Raw genomic sequence first — 16,428 nt, 5'->3', positions numbered from 1 at the left:
CCCCCAATTCCCTGATAAAATCTTTAAAAAAAAAACAAAAACAAAACTCTACCCTTTTCTTCTCCTCCCCATATTTTATGTTTTGAGTCACAATACACTTTATTTTGTACTGTGTATCCATTAATTATTGTAGCTGTAGCTATTTTTTATACCTTTGTCCTCTAATCTCTATACTAGAGTTAAGTGTTTAACACACCATCATATTATAGTATTAGATCATTCCGAATTTGATCATATACTTAGCTTTACTAGTATGTTTTAAACTTTCATACGTTTTTAAGTAGACTCTTTTGAGCTTAAAGAACACCTTTGAGTGTTTCTTGTAAGACAGGTTTAGTAGTGATGTACTATCTCAGCTCATAATCCTTGTGGCCTTGTGATGGTGTCTGTACATTTGAGGAAGTAGGTGCCTCTTCCAATCTTTATCAATAGCCTTGGGCAGGCAAAGCCCGTGACCAGTCAGCCCATCCAGAGATTCTGGAAAGCCTGTGGTGGTATCTGAAAGCAGGCATCCTGCTGGACACTTTGGGCAGGAAGGTATAATGTCTAGTTGGAAGGTGGCAGGACTGGTACTTGAATGCACAAGCCTCATGTCTGAGTCTGCAGGGATAGGGTGTGCCTAGCAATTGAGTCTGACGTGACTGGCCTGGAATCTGACCTGTGTGTGGTCAACAGAGGCCAACTGGCACCAGAGACTACTGGGTTAGAACTGGCATCCGGGTCCACAGGACCTGGTTTGGTACTAGGGTGGTATGGGAACCTGGTTTGGTGGTAGAGTTGTCTGGGTGACTGGTTTCCCAGTAGCCAGACTGGAGGCCAGGACCACTGTGGCTGGCTTGGTGCTAGGGCAGCCTGGAGCTTGGAGTCTTCGGAATCAGCCTGTGACCTGAGAGCTTGGGTGCTCCACCTGAAGGCTTGTTCTGCTGGGACAGGCCTGGTGCTGGGACAAGCAGAGAGCCTGAATCAATGGGAACTAGTCTTCAGTCCAGATCTGCAGAGGCTGGTCTGGCACTGGGTGGACTGGGGGACAAGGGGACACAGGAGCTGATCTGGTGCTGGGGTGGATCAAAAGCCGGTCTCTGTGGTAGTTGGCTTGGCTGGGCCCAGCCAAGAGCCTGGGTTCATGGGAGGCTGCCTGCCTCCAGAGTTTAGGGGATGTTTGGGAACCTTGGGTCACAGGAGCTGCCCTGGGTCATGGGAACAGGTCAATTTTTAGATATGCTGGGAGCCTGGGTATGTGAGCCACTGGGAGCCTGGTGTCATGGGCGCTGCCTGGAGCTGTGGGAATTTCCTGGGCCACTAAAGCCTTTTTTTATTGATTGATTTTTTTTCTTAAGTGGGTACAGAGCTATTATAAATTACCAAGCTGACTGAGATATCTAGATGGATGTGGTATTTAATGAAATGGAAGAAATGAGTTATTCCTCCACCATCAAAGATTATCTATGTCAGTAAACTTTGCATCAGTATAGAGAAACGGTACTATTTCCCTACTTCTGAGTATTAATATCTAAGTTACTTATGAAAGTCATTTCTTTTTACTGTATTTAATATGATTTAAGTGTTTCTAACTACATCATTTCAATTGCCACTTTTAGCCTCAACTATTTTCATGATACTAGTGCCTGGTAAAAAAAAAAACATTAAAATAATGAATATATTCTTGAAATAACTAAATTCACTATTAAACATGGACAAACATAAAAACAGAATATGGTATTTCATGACATGCCCATTCTTTATAGATTATGATCCTTTTTGTCCCCATCACATCATTTTATTTTTCATTTAAGTTTTCATTTGATCATGAATTTTTGCAGGCTCATTTTAAAGAGTTCGAAATATATGTATGCTTATACATTAAAAAAAAAAGTCAGCCCCTCCTTTACCCTGCCTACTAGCCTCACCCCCCAGGAATAAGCTTTGTTCACTCAATGTTGTATTTCCTTCTACACTGTTTCTAAGCTCATAAAATTATAAATATCATTATTTACTGTCCAGGGGATGTTAGTTATTTAACATCTTCATATTTATTTGTGTCTAATGCAATGACTGTTAATAATAGCTAATAGGGGAAAAAGACTTTTACAAGCTTACTCCTATTTTGTTATATACCTATACATTATAACCAAGTAGACACTAAAATCCACTTAATTATCTTACAATTGAAAATTCACCAGTCCAGTTACTAATATTGATCTTGTCAGTGGAATTTGCAGTATCTGACATCCTTGATTACAGACATCATGGCTATCTAAAAATCCTCTATATTTTGTATTCAGGGATTTACATTCAAATATTTTGGTTCACTTGTTGGTAATCAATTATTTTGGGCCATTTATGAGAAATTTGTATTTATTCTAGAATTTTTCTAGGACCTAAGCACAGATAAATTCAGGATTTTGATTATTATTCATTCCAAAAATATACTAACATGTCATTTTAAGTATTATTAGCCTTACAGAGCTAACTTGCTTAAAAGTGTGACTTGCAATAATCTATCATATTTATACAGACATGGCATTTCATAAACACAATGATAGTTGCGACCTATATCAGGTTAAAATATATATACAATATCAACAGCTTTTACAAACAAAGGCTTTTAAAGAGAATCTTTCTATGGTCATAATCTGTTAACTTAAATAGGAATTTATTTAAAAGTTTTAAATGATGAGATAATATAAAGTTAAATATACATGATCTTTATCAATGAATATTTAGTGAACACTTATGACAGTAACTTGTAATGTTATCTCTGAAAGAGTGGTAGATCTTAATGCAAATTACTTATTTTTTCATTATTTGAAATTATTATAATAGTCCCACATTTTCCAGTGGCAATATTAGTAAAATCGTATATATTTTGCCCACAGATAATACACAGTTGTGCTAATTAAATATGTCAGAATAATTAAAAAATCCATTTGTTACTATTACTGAGATGAATATTTGGTTAAAGTAAAGGGCTAATGTTGCATTAATTACAATCAGTTCATTTTGCAAAAACATAAATAAAGAGGTGCAATGTAGCCACAATTACTGAAAAAAGTGATTGCCTTTTTAAGGTGCCCCATAAATATTTTTCCAAGTATTGGTTAATACATGTATAATTTAGAATCATAGGTGTGTAAATTACTTGTACGAGTAAAATAGATAGTACCAGAGTTTTAAACCATGAAGTAAAGAAAATATAAATCCTTATTTGAATTAATTTAGCAGAAAGCCTAAATTTTTTTCTTATCACATTTAAGAAAAACAGATGATTAACAATAATATATTTATTTTCATATCTGCTAAATATAAAAAATATTTAAATGTTCAGAATAATATGTATAAAAGTAATACATTGCTCATATGTTTTATAGGAATTGAAACCAAGAAGCAATTTTATTTCCTAATCATCTGGATTATTATAAAACAACTTGTATAATTAAACAAATTATTTAGAAAGTAATATTAACAATCTAGATAAAAAATAATAAAGAAAACAATGTAGAATATAATTAATATGGGAAATTGCTCAATGTACTAATTAAAAGGCTTCAAATGAGAAATACCAAACTACTACCAATAAAAGGCTATAAGATTATATAAATTAAATGAAGCACTTGCTTTTTAAAAAAACCTAATGAAGCTTTCATGTGTTAATACACTTTTGAGTTGATTGAGTACCTCTATCTTCTTAAACAATCATATAATTATTTAACTAATTTGTAAGTTAAATGAAGTAAATTTAGTTATAATCTCAAATTAAGAATGTGTTTTTATCATACAACTTTTATCTAGATCCTATTTAGATAATAGCTTAGGATAATTTGCATATTTGCCACATATATTACAACACTGAATGTCTCAATATAACAATTTGCTAATTACTCTCTTGCCAATGATAATGCAATATCATAGAAATATTTGAAAAATAACAGCATAGTATATTATTAGAATTACTGCCATAGTTAGCTGACAGATTGAGACCTACATGACCTAAATTATTCAATGTCAAATGTTCCTTCTTATGCATTTTTACTGTATTGGTTTAAACTCAATGTCCACGTTTTAATATTGTTATGATGGTCGAAATGATGATGGTACCCTTATTTTTCTGGAATAATTTTAATATTCCATACTTAGGTAGATATATATTATCTAGATAATACAAGTTAAGTTAATCAATACAGGAAAGAGGAATACATTGAGAACAATTTATTTTTGTGGGTAATTTACTCTTTCTATTAATTCATTGGTATTAATAGTATTAAATGACATCCGTCAAGGTAATCTAAGACCAAGTACCCATACATTCAATTATTTAAAATAATTAGTATCAAAATTAAATTAAATTTTTTCTTACTTAAAAGTCTTTTAAAAACTAAAAAAAATTAAATTTAATGAATTTTCATAAACTGAGAGCAAATCAATATGGCACAAAATAATCAGATCTCTAGTTCATGTAACTTGGAATTATCATTCATAAATTAATATATACAAGGAATATTTAAAAGTATGTTAGCTTTCAAATATACCGGGCCTTAAGAAGATATTAATATCATAAAGACTTCTTAATAAATGCTAAATAAAGATGTAAATATGAAGTACTTTGAATTTCCTATTTGAAACACATAATATATATTCAAGGTAACCTGACTTCTTTCTAATTTTGGCAGAAAAGTATATCTCATTTAAAATCTTAAATAAAATTATCCTAAATTAAAATTGATTTCCACTTACTATGATTGTGAATCACATAAAATGAAATATTTATCAACCTTAATTAGAGGATGTTTTACTTTTTAACTATTTATATTTGATTTGTTTCTTAAAAAGGAGCTTACTTAAAATGGCATTATAACTCTTGCCCAAAAAGAAATAAACAAGAGTAAAAGACAAATATCCAAGCTTTCTTAGAAATGTGGGTTCTCAATTCTCTAATTATAGGATATTGTGCCACCTACCTACCAGTCTATGACTTCGAAACACATAATTCATGTTTCCAATAAAGACAGATTACTGTACCTATGTGCCGGTATCTTTCGATTTCCAACAATCAAGATAACATCACAGAGCTGTTGTTGTTTCAAGTAACTTTCCATTTTTCTGAAGGTTTGCTCAGCATGGTGAACGGCCTGATAGAATTCTTCAGAGCTACTGGAATCCAAATCACTCTGAGGTGCCAGTGAATGGCTAGTTGCTGACAGCCTGCAAACCACATACAAAAAAAGGTGATTTTGTAAAGGGCAACCAATAGTCCAGACTACATTACAGAGTTTTAGAATTTCATAGGGAAGTCAATGAATCTCTCCTTAGGTTCATCATTATGAATATAGGTAAAAAAAAAATCTATGTTGGGTTAAATCAGTTCTTCTAGAAAGCAATAAATTAATTATAAATTATTTTTATTATTTAAAAGGTAGATTATCTGTATTTATTAGGACATTAAGTTAGTAAACTTGAAAACATCACAGAAATGGTAAAATACAAATATACCTATTATAAAAATATAAAACAATTACTATGAAATGTTCATTTAATCCATTTGATATTCAATCCATTTGACAAACTAATTATACTATTCTAAATTATGATTCTTATGAGTTGTAGTAACTGTTGCTTTACAGATGTTGGTGATTTTTATTATAAAAAATTATGAAACATGGTTTGTAAAAAAAGATTGACAATAAATTTAAAAGTAAGTTGTTGAGTTTTATATTCTAAACTCAACTAATTAATATTCCCAACTAATTAAACAAAATATATGCAAACAGATGTGTCAGCTCAGTACTTATCAATATTTTAATAATCACTATATACCAAGGGTGCCAAACAAATGTATACAATGTATACAAGTGGACACTTTGGTCCACGTAGCTCAAGTAGTAGTTCGCCATAATCAGGAGTGTCTGGACGCTGATGGTAACCACTTTGAGCATCTCTTATAATTGCAGAAATCAAACATGACTTGTATTCATCTTTTGTTATTGGTATGTACAGAGTATTGCAATTTTAATAGAGTTTTCCTTTCTTAAAATGTGTATACAATTTTTTGGAACCCTCTGTATATGTAATAAACTTCAGGTTTTGAAAAAGTCCATGATACATAAGTTTGGCTACTATATCTATTAATATCATAGACTGTTTCACAATGAAGATTTTAAAATATCTTATTCCATATCAAGAAGAAGACTTTCAAAATACTTAGATGTATGATATGCCCAGCAGCCCCAGTCAAGTGTTCTGATGATAAATTCTTAAAACAATTTAAAAATAAAAGTGAATTAAATACATAACAATAATAATGAAATAGCCCATTTGAAGATAGAAAGTAATACGGAGAATTCTGCTTTCAATTACGATGCAATAACTATTAGTTGACTAAAGTACACCAGAAAAAAATGTTACATATATTATCAAAATAACTATTTGACTTAATAATAGCTACTAAGGCAGTCAGGACTTGAAGGACCAAGATCCTATAATAAAATTAAATTCACGGAAGTCAGCTCAAAATTCAACGCTGCTTTTTGTTTCCCTCTCTAGGTATTTACAAATTATAGGCAGTATAAGCTGAGGCTGGGAAGCTCAGCTTAATGTGCCAGCTAAGCAGGACTCCTGGCAATATTACGGCATTTGGGGGAAGAATGGATATTGGAATTATGGGTTGCAAAGGTAGCCAGAACTTGAGGGGTAAGTGTTGGGCCAAAACGGAGGAACATTCACGTTAGGCTGTCATTGTGTGCCATTTTTCCCCTAGAGGTATTGGATGATTCCTAAGCGCTGCTAGACAAGGAGAAAATGGCTTATAGATGTTGGGAAGTTAACAGAGTATGAGATTCAAAAATTTGAATTTAAGGACTAGCAAGGATAAAGGACTCTGATAAATACACAGCCTTTCAACTGGGCTTCCTAAGGGCTGTACCTAGGAGTCCAGGGAACTAGAAAATACTGAAACCTAGATCTGAATCAGTGTAATCTCTATTTGCCTTAAGGTAATCCTCTAATGAAAAAGTCAGCAAACAGTCAAAATAAACCATCTTTAGAAAAAGATAACCTTATCTAACTTTCTGATTTCTTGTATATATTAATTGTTTGACATTAAAGAAAAAAATAGCAAGCTTATAAAGAAATAGGACCTAGAATAAAAACAAGTAATAGGAACAGGCTCCCAGGTGATACAGATATGTCTGAATAGATGGATTACAAAGATATTTAATAGATATGAAAATAACTGTTATTAATATATTTTAATATTGACAATAAGCTGGACAATTTCACAGAACATTAGGTTATATAAAAAAATAAAATGGAAATAAACAAGGAAGTATAATAATTTAACCTAAGATGTTGGTAGATGAACTGAAATTGCAGATTGGATGCAGGTGAAGAAAATATAGTAATCTGAAAAAGAAATAAAAATATTCAAGCTAAAATACAAAAACATAAAAAGATTAAAAAAAAATGCCAGTAGCTTCATTAACAAATGAAACATGGTAAGAAATTATACTTATGTAATTATAGTCTTCAAAGCAGGGGAGAGATATGATGGGGAAAAGCCATCTTAAGAAATAATGGCCAAGAGTTTTAGAAAAATATATTAAAGACATCAAGACACAGATTCATGCTTCACTATATATCCCACAATAAAACAAATAACACTACATATCATAGTAAAAAAAATGCAAACCCTCCCCCGCAAAAAAATTTGCCAGAAAGCACATCCCCCAAATCATTTGAGGCAAATATAACATTGATGCAAACCCTAAACAAAAGTTACAAAAAAGGAAAATGAATGCCCTTTTGCTCTTCGAAATATATTTTTAAAAATCCTAAGCAAAATATTAGCAACCAAATACAAATATGTATCTTAAAAAAAGAAATGCATATAAAAAATAAATGTATCAAATATGTAGTTGATAATGTATCACAATTAAGTTGGACTTCATTAAGAAACACAATTTAATCATGTAAATCCACCTAATTCATTCACAGAGCAATCATCATGATATTTAATTAAAACCTCTTGTCCTTGAGATTGAAAATGACGTCCCTTAGTACTGTACTTCAATCAACATTTTTCTGGAGGGCCTTGGCACTGTAATGTTAGCAAGGAAAAAATAAATAAAGCTAATTACAGCTAGAAAAGAAAAAAATATATAAGTGCTATTATTTCCAGAAGTTGTGTTTCTACCCATAGAAAATCTAAAAAAAAAAAAAAGACGAGATTACAAATCTAAATTTTTAAAAATTATGTGTGTTCTCTGTTATCTACAATATGTGTCTACCCAAGATGGTTACCTTCATCAGACTTTACAAGTTTTCCCTTAAGTATTTGAAACTAATAGAAATTTTGCTGTGCCATATGCTTTCCTTTCACAAGTTTGCAAATTACAACCTCATAATATGGTCATTTCCCAGCATATATTTTAGGAATTCAGGCTCAGGCATATGTAGCAAGAACAGTAGAATTCTTCCACACATTTATACTTTGAACACAAAAGTCACAAAACACCCTGAAGGATGCATGTTTAAGTCTAAAATGAATTATTATTGGCTCTCAGGTAACTGAAGAGAATCAAGCCAGGGCTGTAGGGTTGTCAAATGCATCAAAACTGTCCCACTGAGTTCCTGACGATGTGGCCTGGTACCAGACTGCGTGAATAGGGTCCAAAAGTCAAGATAAGAGAGACTGCCATGCACAACGTTTCCAGATTGGAATAAAGAAGATGAGTGACAAAGGCTCCATTCATCCTTATGTTAATTTCCTACAAGTTAAATAACATATTTAGGGCAGAAAGTTTTACTCCTCACTAAGAATTTCATAGCCTGGGAAAGGTTATCAAGAAAATAAGTTAATATTCTGTATTTCCAAGTCACTGAAGTTAAGATGGATGCGTATTGGAGCAAACAGTGAAATACATAGAATAATATAGCTTTTAGAGCTCAGCAAGATTATAGACATAAAATGAACAGGGCATAGAAGTTGACAGGACTAAAGGTTAAAGCTCATCACTGTCAAGACAGGACCTTCTTTTATGTAAACTAGGTACAGTAACCAATATAGGCTATAATGTGAACTTGGGCCTTTTCTGAAAATTTAAAAGTAATTAGAAAAAATAAGTGTTAAAAGAACAGAGCTACAAACTGGCCTCCAGACCATTTTTTCAGAGTTTATGTTTACTCTTAGACTTGTTCTTAAAACGCCTCATGCTTTGACTTTCTCTATATTATATCAGAGAACAAGTCACTTGTTTTGAATGTTGGTTGATCTTTCACAGAAATGGTTTGTTGGTCTAACTTGATTTTCTCTCTATAAAATAGTCACAGTCAGAGCGCTTGCCACATTTCCTCATAAGCCATCTCCTGATCTCAGGCTTGAGTAGACTTTTTGTCTTTGACCTTTGACTCCAGATTTAAAAAGAAGTTTCCACATCAGAACACTTATGATTTGTACGTTAACATTCATTATTTAATCTTCTTCCCATCACATATCAAGCCTTATTATTTTAACAGTTGAGACTTTAACATTTTAAGAAATAGATTATATCTTTACAATGCATCCTATAAATACTAAGTAAAAAATTGACACTTGATTATTTCTATTTTTGTCTAATTTTTATATCTTCATCCTAAACTATACAGTCTCTTTGAATCTGAGACTCTCTCAGATGTTACGATCTGATACTGTAATCTTTATCTTTATTGTGGCTCAACAACATAAAGCTTCAAGTTACAAGAAATGCAATTTAAAAAGTTCAGTGTGACTTCTTTGCATCAGAATTTAAACATGCTTCAGATTCCCCTAACGTAAGATATATAAAACAATAAAATGAATAAAAATGTTTTTGGACCTTAGGAATTACTCACGCCATAACTGTTCCTCTCTATTTCCTTTCACAACCATATGTCTAGAAAGCATTGCATGCGCTCATTATCTTCACTCCTCTGAACACTCCTCAATACATTTCAACTTTATTTTCCCAAACTACCCATCTAATATAACTGCTTTTGCCAAGGGCGCTAATGTCTTCTTCGTATGACTGTATTTAGCTTTCATTTTCATTTCTTAATTGTCGTAAACGGACCAACATGCAGTCCTATTCCCGTGCTAAACAATTCAGGGCTAAACATCATTTACTTTCCTTGCACCAAACAATCCTGAGATGAAGCACTGTTTTCCCATTTTTGTGCTAAACAATAGTGAGATTGGGCAAAAATAATTTAGCTCTTGCATCAGGAAGTAGTTATTTCTAGAAGATTAGACTGCAAATTAATTTTTATAAATCTACAAAACCCAATAGTTACTCATCTGTTCTCACTTTAAAACACCCACCTATGAGCCAATCTAAACCTATAGCATCATAAATTCTGCCTATTGCCAACCAGTCCCCAGTCTTCAATCCCTCCCTGGTTCAAATTACATATCATGTGTTATAAATTTGTATATGATCTGATACTTTTTTCAGTGTTTAATACCCTTCAGCACAAGCTCTAATTCTAGTTATACTAAGTAATTCCAGTTTCTGCAATATGTCACATATTTCTTATATAGCTTTCACTCATATTTTTCTTTACCTGTAACCTTCACAACACTTTGACATTCTGATGGATAACTTTAGTCCTTCAGAGATCAGTTGAAATATCACTTCTTTCAGAAAGATGTCTTTTAATTCTCATAGCTTGAGGGGTGTAGTTTACCCTGACATATTAATGACCCAGTATGGTTTAAATACATATAGGGCATGTAGAGCATTTTAGGAGTACAATGACTATTTGTTTATTTGTTGAATAAATGAGTAAGGAATATTCTGTAAGAAGATGGCCTTGGCCAGGTACTAATTTTAACTTGTAATGATTTTTTTGTTTGCTTGTTTCATAGAACAGAAAAAAATATGTTTTGAGTAAAAGAATTAATATCTTTAAATCTAACAAAGTGCCTGACACACAGAGTGTAGTTAGTAAATCTTTGCATGAATTGCTATTGTTGAATTTCAAAATTAATTCCAGAACTCAGGAGATAAAAAGCGTACATAACTAGTATAACCAGAATACATATGCTCGTGTATTCTCTGGTAGTGTGTTTATGTACATTGTGAAAATACTAAAGAATATACTAAATATAATGGAAAATACTTTTAAAAAATTTAAAACAGATATGATACATTTATTTCAAATGAAGATCCCTGACTAAACTAGGTCTCAGTTTCATTATTATTTCTTTAATGTCAGTGACTAAGAGTAGAACTAAAATGGCAAAATAAATTTGCAAACAGTTTTCTGTTTCTGTTGAGTGATGAGTTAACTTTTATTTTGAAAGAATAATGTAAGCATATCTCTATAATATCAAATAAAGACCTACACTTAGTTCTTGAGCAAGACCTGAATGCAGTGGCTGTGTCTTTACTTAAGTAAAACAAAAACTGTTTTAGCCTTGCAAATTTAGTCTACAATGAAGGCAGTGTGTATCTCTACATATTATGTTTCCATTAGAAAAATATTTTAACTTTAAAAAAAATTCCTCAGTGAGAAATAAAACGTTTGCTATTTTTTTACATTGCTTAAATATTTTATATGGAGCACATATTATTTCAGTTTTAAAACCATAGTCATTATTACAGATCATTGTTGCAACAGTATCAAAGATGAAAAAGTGGCCAAAAATTCTCAGACAATAAAATACAATATTACAAATCTATTTGACCTTAAAAGAGCTCCACCTAGAGTAAATGTTTTGTTATTTTAAGAAAAAGAGAGAGGAAAGAAGGAAGGAAGGGGAGAATAATTGAATGAATAAATTTATAAAATTTAACTTTATATTATTACAATGTTAGAGAATGAAGTATATTATCATGTACATGTATGGAAGTGTAAACCAGTATTCAAAAATAAATGTCTGGCTATGTTAAACACACTAATTTTCAAATATTTTAATAACCCTCAAGAGAGAAATTTAGATCTAAGAAATATTATAATGGATAAAGTTCAAGCACCAGGTGCTGCTACTTAGAAACAAGAAAAATGAATACACTCATTAATGTTTCTTCTGGGTACAGTTTCTTTTATAAGATAATTGGAATTTTAAGTAAGCCTTTTATCAGAAGTATTGAAAAATATGCACACACACACACACACACACACACACACACACACTCATTTCCTACAAGTTAAATAACATATTTAGGGCAGAAAGTTTTACTCCTCACTAAGAATTTCATAGCCTGGGAAAGGTTATCAAGAAAATAAGTTAATATTCTGTATTTCCAAGTCACTGAAGTTAAGATGGATGCGTATTGGAGCAAACAGTGAAATACATAGAATAATATAGCTTTTAGAGCTCAGCAAGATTATAGACATAAAATGAACAGGGCATAGAAGTTGACAGGACTAAAGGTTAAAGCTCATCACTGTCAAGACAGGACCTTCTTTTATGTAAACTAGGTACAGTAACCAATATAGGCTATAATGTGAACTTGGGCCTTTTCTGAAAATTTAAAAGTAATTAGAAAAAATAAGTGTTAAAAGAACAGAGCTACAAACTGGCCTCCAGACCATTTTTTCAGAGTTTATGTTTACTCTTAGACTTGTTCTTAAAACGCCTCATGCTTTGACTTTCTCTATATTATATCAGAGAACAAGTCACTTGTTTTGAATGTTGGTTGATCTTTCACAGAAATGGTTTGTTGGTCTAACTTGATTTTCTCTCTATAAAATAGTCACAGTCAGAGCGCTTGCCACATTTCCTCATAAGCCATCTCCTGATCTCAGGCTTGAGTAGACTTTTTGTCTTTGACCTTTGACTCCAGATTTAAAAAGAAGTTTCCACATCAGAACACTTATGATTTGTACGTTAACATTCATTATTTAATCTTCTTCCCATCACATATCAAGCCTTATTATTTTAACAGTTGAGACTTTAACATTTTAAGAAATAGATTATATCTTTACAATGCATCCTATAAATACTAAGTAAAAANATGAAATGAATTGATGTGGTTCTAGTCACCACCATTCAGAGGAGTGGCTCTAGCATGTATTATGGGCTAACAGAGGCCTGAATTAATAGGGGCCCTAGAATCTGTAATGCCAACATTTCCCAGTCATACTGTAGAAGAAGAAATAAATATGCTCATGTGTACACGAATGATACAGCTGATCTATCCTGGCCAGCCTGTTTAACCATAATTATTGGATGGCCTGGAGAACATTCTTTTTACAGTGTTAAGAAATTCATTGAAAAGAAGACCAGCAGCATACTTTTAAAGCACTCGGGTAAGTAAACTATAGGTTCTGATGATAACTAAATTGAGCTCTTTAATGTCAATGGCAATACTGCACTAGATGATGGCACTTAAAAATTAGAGACAGAATTATTACAATTTTAATACAGTTTTCCTTTCTTAAAAAAAAAAAGAATTAGAGACAATGTGAGCTCTGTTGTCACCATAGACCATTGCCAGTTGTCCAATCAAGACTGCCACCTGTTTGGAAAATAAGGTTTTATTGGAACACAGCCACATCCATTTGATTATGTATCATCTATGATTGCTTTCTTGCCACAACAGCAAAGTTGAGTATGTGTGACAGAGACCATATGTCCTCCCAGAGCCAAATAGATTTAATAGCTGGCCCTTTATACAACAACAAAAAAGTTTGCTGGTCCCTATTATGATCATAGCAATGGAGTGGTGATCAGTAGAGTCTAGTTACCTATAAACATCTCTCCAGAGACACGTTTATCATGAGATACCTGCATGAAATGGAGTCCATGAAGTTAGTGCCTGGTCTGTTTAATCATAAACAGTACAGACCTTTTGTGAGAAATCGGAGTTGAGTCATCATGGTAGGGCTTTATGCTCTCTCCCTAAATTATTTAAAATAGCTCAGAAATTCATAGCTTCTTCAATGATTATAAGACTGGGTTCTTTTAAGAAAGGACTCTGAAAATCTATAATGGAAATATTTACCCAGATGTTAGGCCCTAGACACTGGAAAATGGAAAATACCAAAATATTCCAGGAGTTATGAAATATTTTCTCTGAATTGAAGCAAATACCTCACAACTCTGAAATGACAGTATGTCCACCAGGCAGAGAAAGTCTCTGTATGAAAGCCAGGTTATAAAATGTGTGTTTGCCCAAGTCTGTATCCCAGTGTGTTTACTGTAGTGAATCCCTCAGTCCCAGCATGCATCATTGGAAAAGATGAATTCAGAAACTGCCACAATTGCATATTGATTTCCTGATTCACAATGTCAGGTTTATTAAGAAACAATCACCACATACCTACTACTGTAGTATGTTCAAAGCTATACTGTATTCATAAGAAACTAGCAGATACTAGTGCCATGTTAAAAACTTAAAATGTGAAAGGGTAGAGATTCTGTTATATCCCAAATTAACTCATTCATTAGAGAGGTAGAACTTCCAGATGGATCTTGAATAGTAAGTAGATTATCACAAATGTAATCAAGTGGTGATGATAATTGCAGCTGACATTCCAGGTGTGATATTTTTACAGAGCAAAGTCAACATAGCCCATGGCACTTAATATGTAGATACATACTTGACATCATAATTTTTTTTCAATCAACATTATAAAGAAAACAGGAACACCAGCATCATTTTAATGTCTTACCACAGGAAAATATAACTCTCCTTTTCCCTATACTTTGAAAGAATTTTGATCACCTTGGTATCCCATAAAACATCACATATTACTGTGACATCTGTGATATTGTGATCATTGGATCTGAAGGATAGGAAATAGCAAGTGTGCTAAATGTCTTACTTGCCAAAGGGTGGGAGAAAAATCCTGTAAAATATAAGGGGTCAATCACATTGATGAAAATTGTAGGGGTACAGTATTTTGAGCATGTTAAGAAATTATTGTTATAGTGAAAGACTATAAGTGATATTGTTGGAGGCATACCTTACAAAATTTAGGTGTTCTATACCCGCAGATTTGCTCATAAACAAGCCTAATAGCTTTGAATGAGGCTCCAAGCAAGAAAGGCCTCTGGTGCAAGTTCTAGCTGTTGAATCACCCATTCTGCATCTTGGGCCTTATGACCAGAAGATCAAATAGTAGAAATGTCGTAGCTGATAGGGATGCTACAGGGAGCCTATGGAAGGCAGCCCAATCAGAGAATTATAGCCCAGAAAGACTTGGTGAGCAAAATCATAGTTCTTCTCCAACAAATATTCTCAATTTGAGAATCATTTCCTGGTTTCTATTGGGTCACAGAAGAGACTGAATGCTGACTGGGAGGCCTCTCTGAAATGACCAGCCCATTATATTTACAAAATCATAAAGGAAGGTGTGTGTATCAGCATCTCATTACTATACAGAAATGGAGTGCATGAGAAGGGGCCTCCACAGGTCCAGGAGTAAGTTGTATGAACACATGGCCCAGACTCCCTTGTACCTATGCTGTTTTATCACTTCTACTTCAACCATTAAAACTGATAGTAGGGTAATTAAAATAGCCCCAGGTGTAGATAGACAGATTAGGAGATAGAAAAGATAGAAAATAATTGGATTATGTTTATAAAGGTGTTGGCTGTTCAAATCAGTAACAGGCTCCAGCCATGAAAAAGAGATAGTACCGGACTTGCTCTCCCTCCATAAATAAGTATGAAACTGGACTAAATGCTCCAGGTATCTGTTTTTGGGTATTGGACACTAAGCAGTGCAGGACTGCAATCTTCTTTAGAAAGTAAACATACAAGATGGGCTGCACTCTAGCTCTCTATCTAGGGACGATTTTCAACAGTGGGATGAGAGGTAGAGCTTAAGCAGAGCATCTTGGTCCCATTAAGATTAGGGGACATAAACTGAAGTTTGGACTGGTAGAGCATTAAAACTTATGGAATAGTGTACTGGAAAGGAGGGGCTTGTCTGGAAGTGTGGATGGGAAAGGTAGTGTTTAGAAGTATGTGGGATAAGTCTGACGGCGCAAGGTCAGGTGAGTATGGTGGGTGTGGCAACACATCCCATCCAAGTTCCAATAATTTTTGACGGGTGATCAAATGTTTGTTGTCTTGCGTTGTTGCGATGGAACACAACTCCTTTACAATTAACAAGCTCTGGATGTTTCTGGATGATGGATTCGTTCAAACTGTACAATTGCCAACAGTAGACATTTGAATTGATTGTTTGGTTCCTTGGTAGGAGCTCGAAACATACGACACCTTTAAAATCCCACCACACTGAGAGCATAACCTTCCTCTGATGAATGACTGCTTTCAATGTCGTTTGAGGCGAATCATCACTTCGGGACCAAGACCGTTTGCGCACCACATTGTTGTAAACAATCCACTTCTCATCACCAGTTATCAGTCGCTTTAAAAAAAGGTCGTTTTCCTCACGTTTAATGAGTACATTGCAGATGTTTATATGCGCCATCAAATGAACTTCTTTGAGTTCATGTGGAAC

At 33.2% G+C, this 16,428-nt stretch overlaps 1 protein-coding gene across 1 annotated transcript in view; it reads right to left on the bottom strand.

Annotated features, from left to right (window-relative positions):
- Nucleotides 1-16,428, bottom strand: part of LOC109374573 (kelch-like protein 1) — a 141,304-nt gene that overhangs the window by 33,741 nt on the left and 91,135 nt on the right. Inside the window, exon 2 of the mRNA XM_019629291.1 lies at nt 5,017-5,199. Within this exon, the coding sequence (XP_019484836.1) occupies nt 5,017-5,199 (183 nt within the window). The remainder of the gene's footprint in view (nt 1-5,016; nt 5,200-16,428) is intronic.

The sequence above is a fragment of the Hipposideros armiger genome, unplaced genomic scaffold (assembly GCF_001890085.2).
Source record: "Hipposideros armiger isolate ML-2016 unplaced genomic scaffold, ASM189008v1 scaffold_835, whole genome shotgun sequence".
In the NCBI taxonomy this organism is placed as follows: domain Eukaryota; kingdom Metazoa; phylum Chordata; class Mammalia; order Chiroptera; family Hipposideridae; genus Hipposideros; species Hipposideros armiger.
The sequence above is the reverse complement of the archived record's forward strand: the minus strand, read 5'-3'. Positions and strand labels throughout refer to the sequence as shown.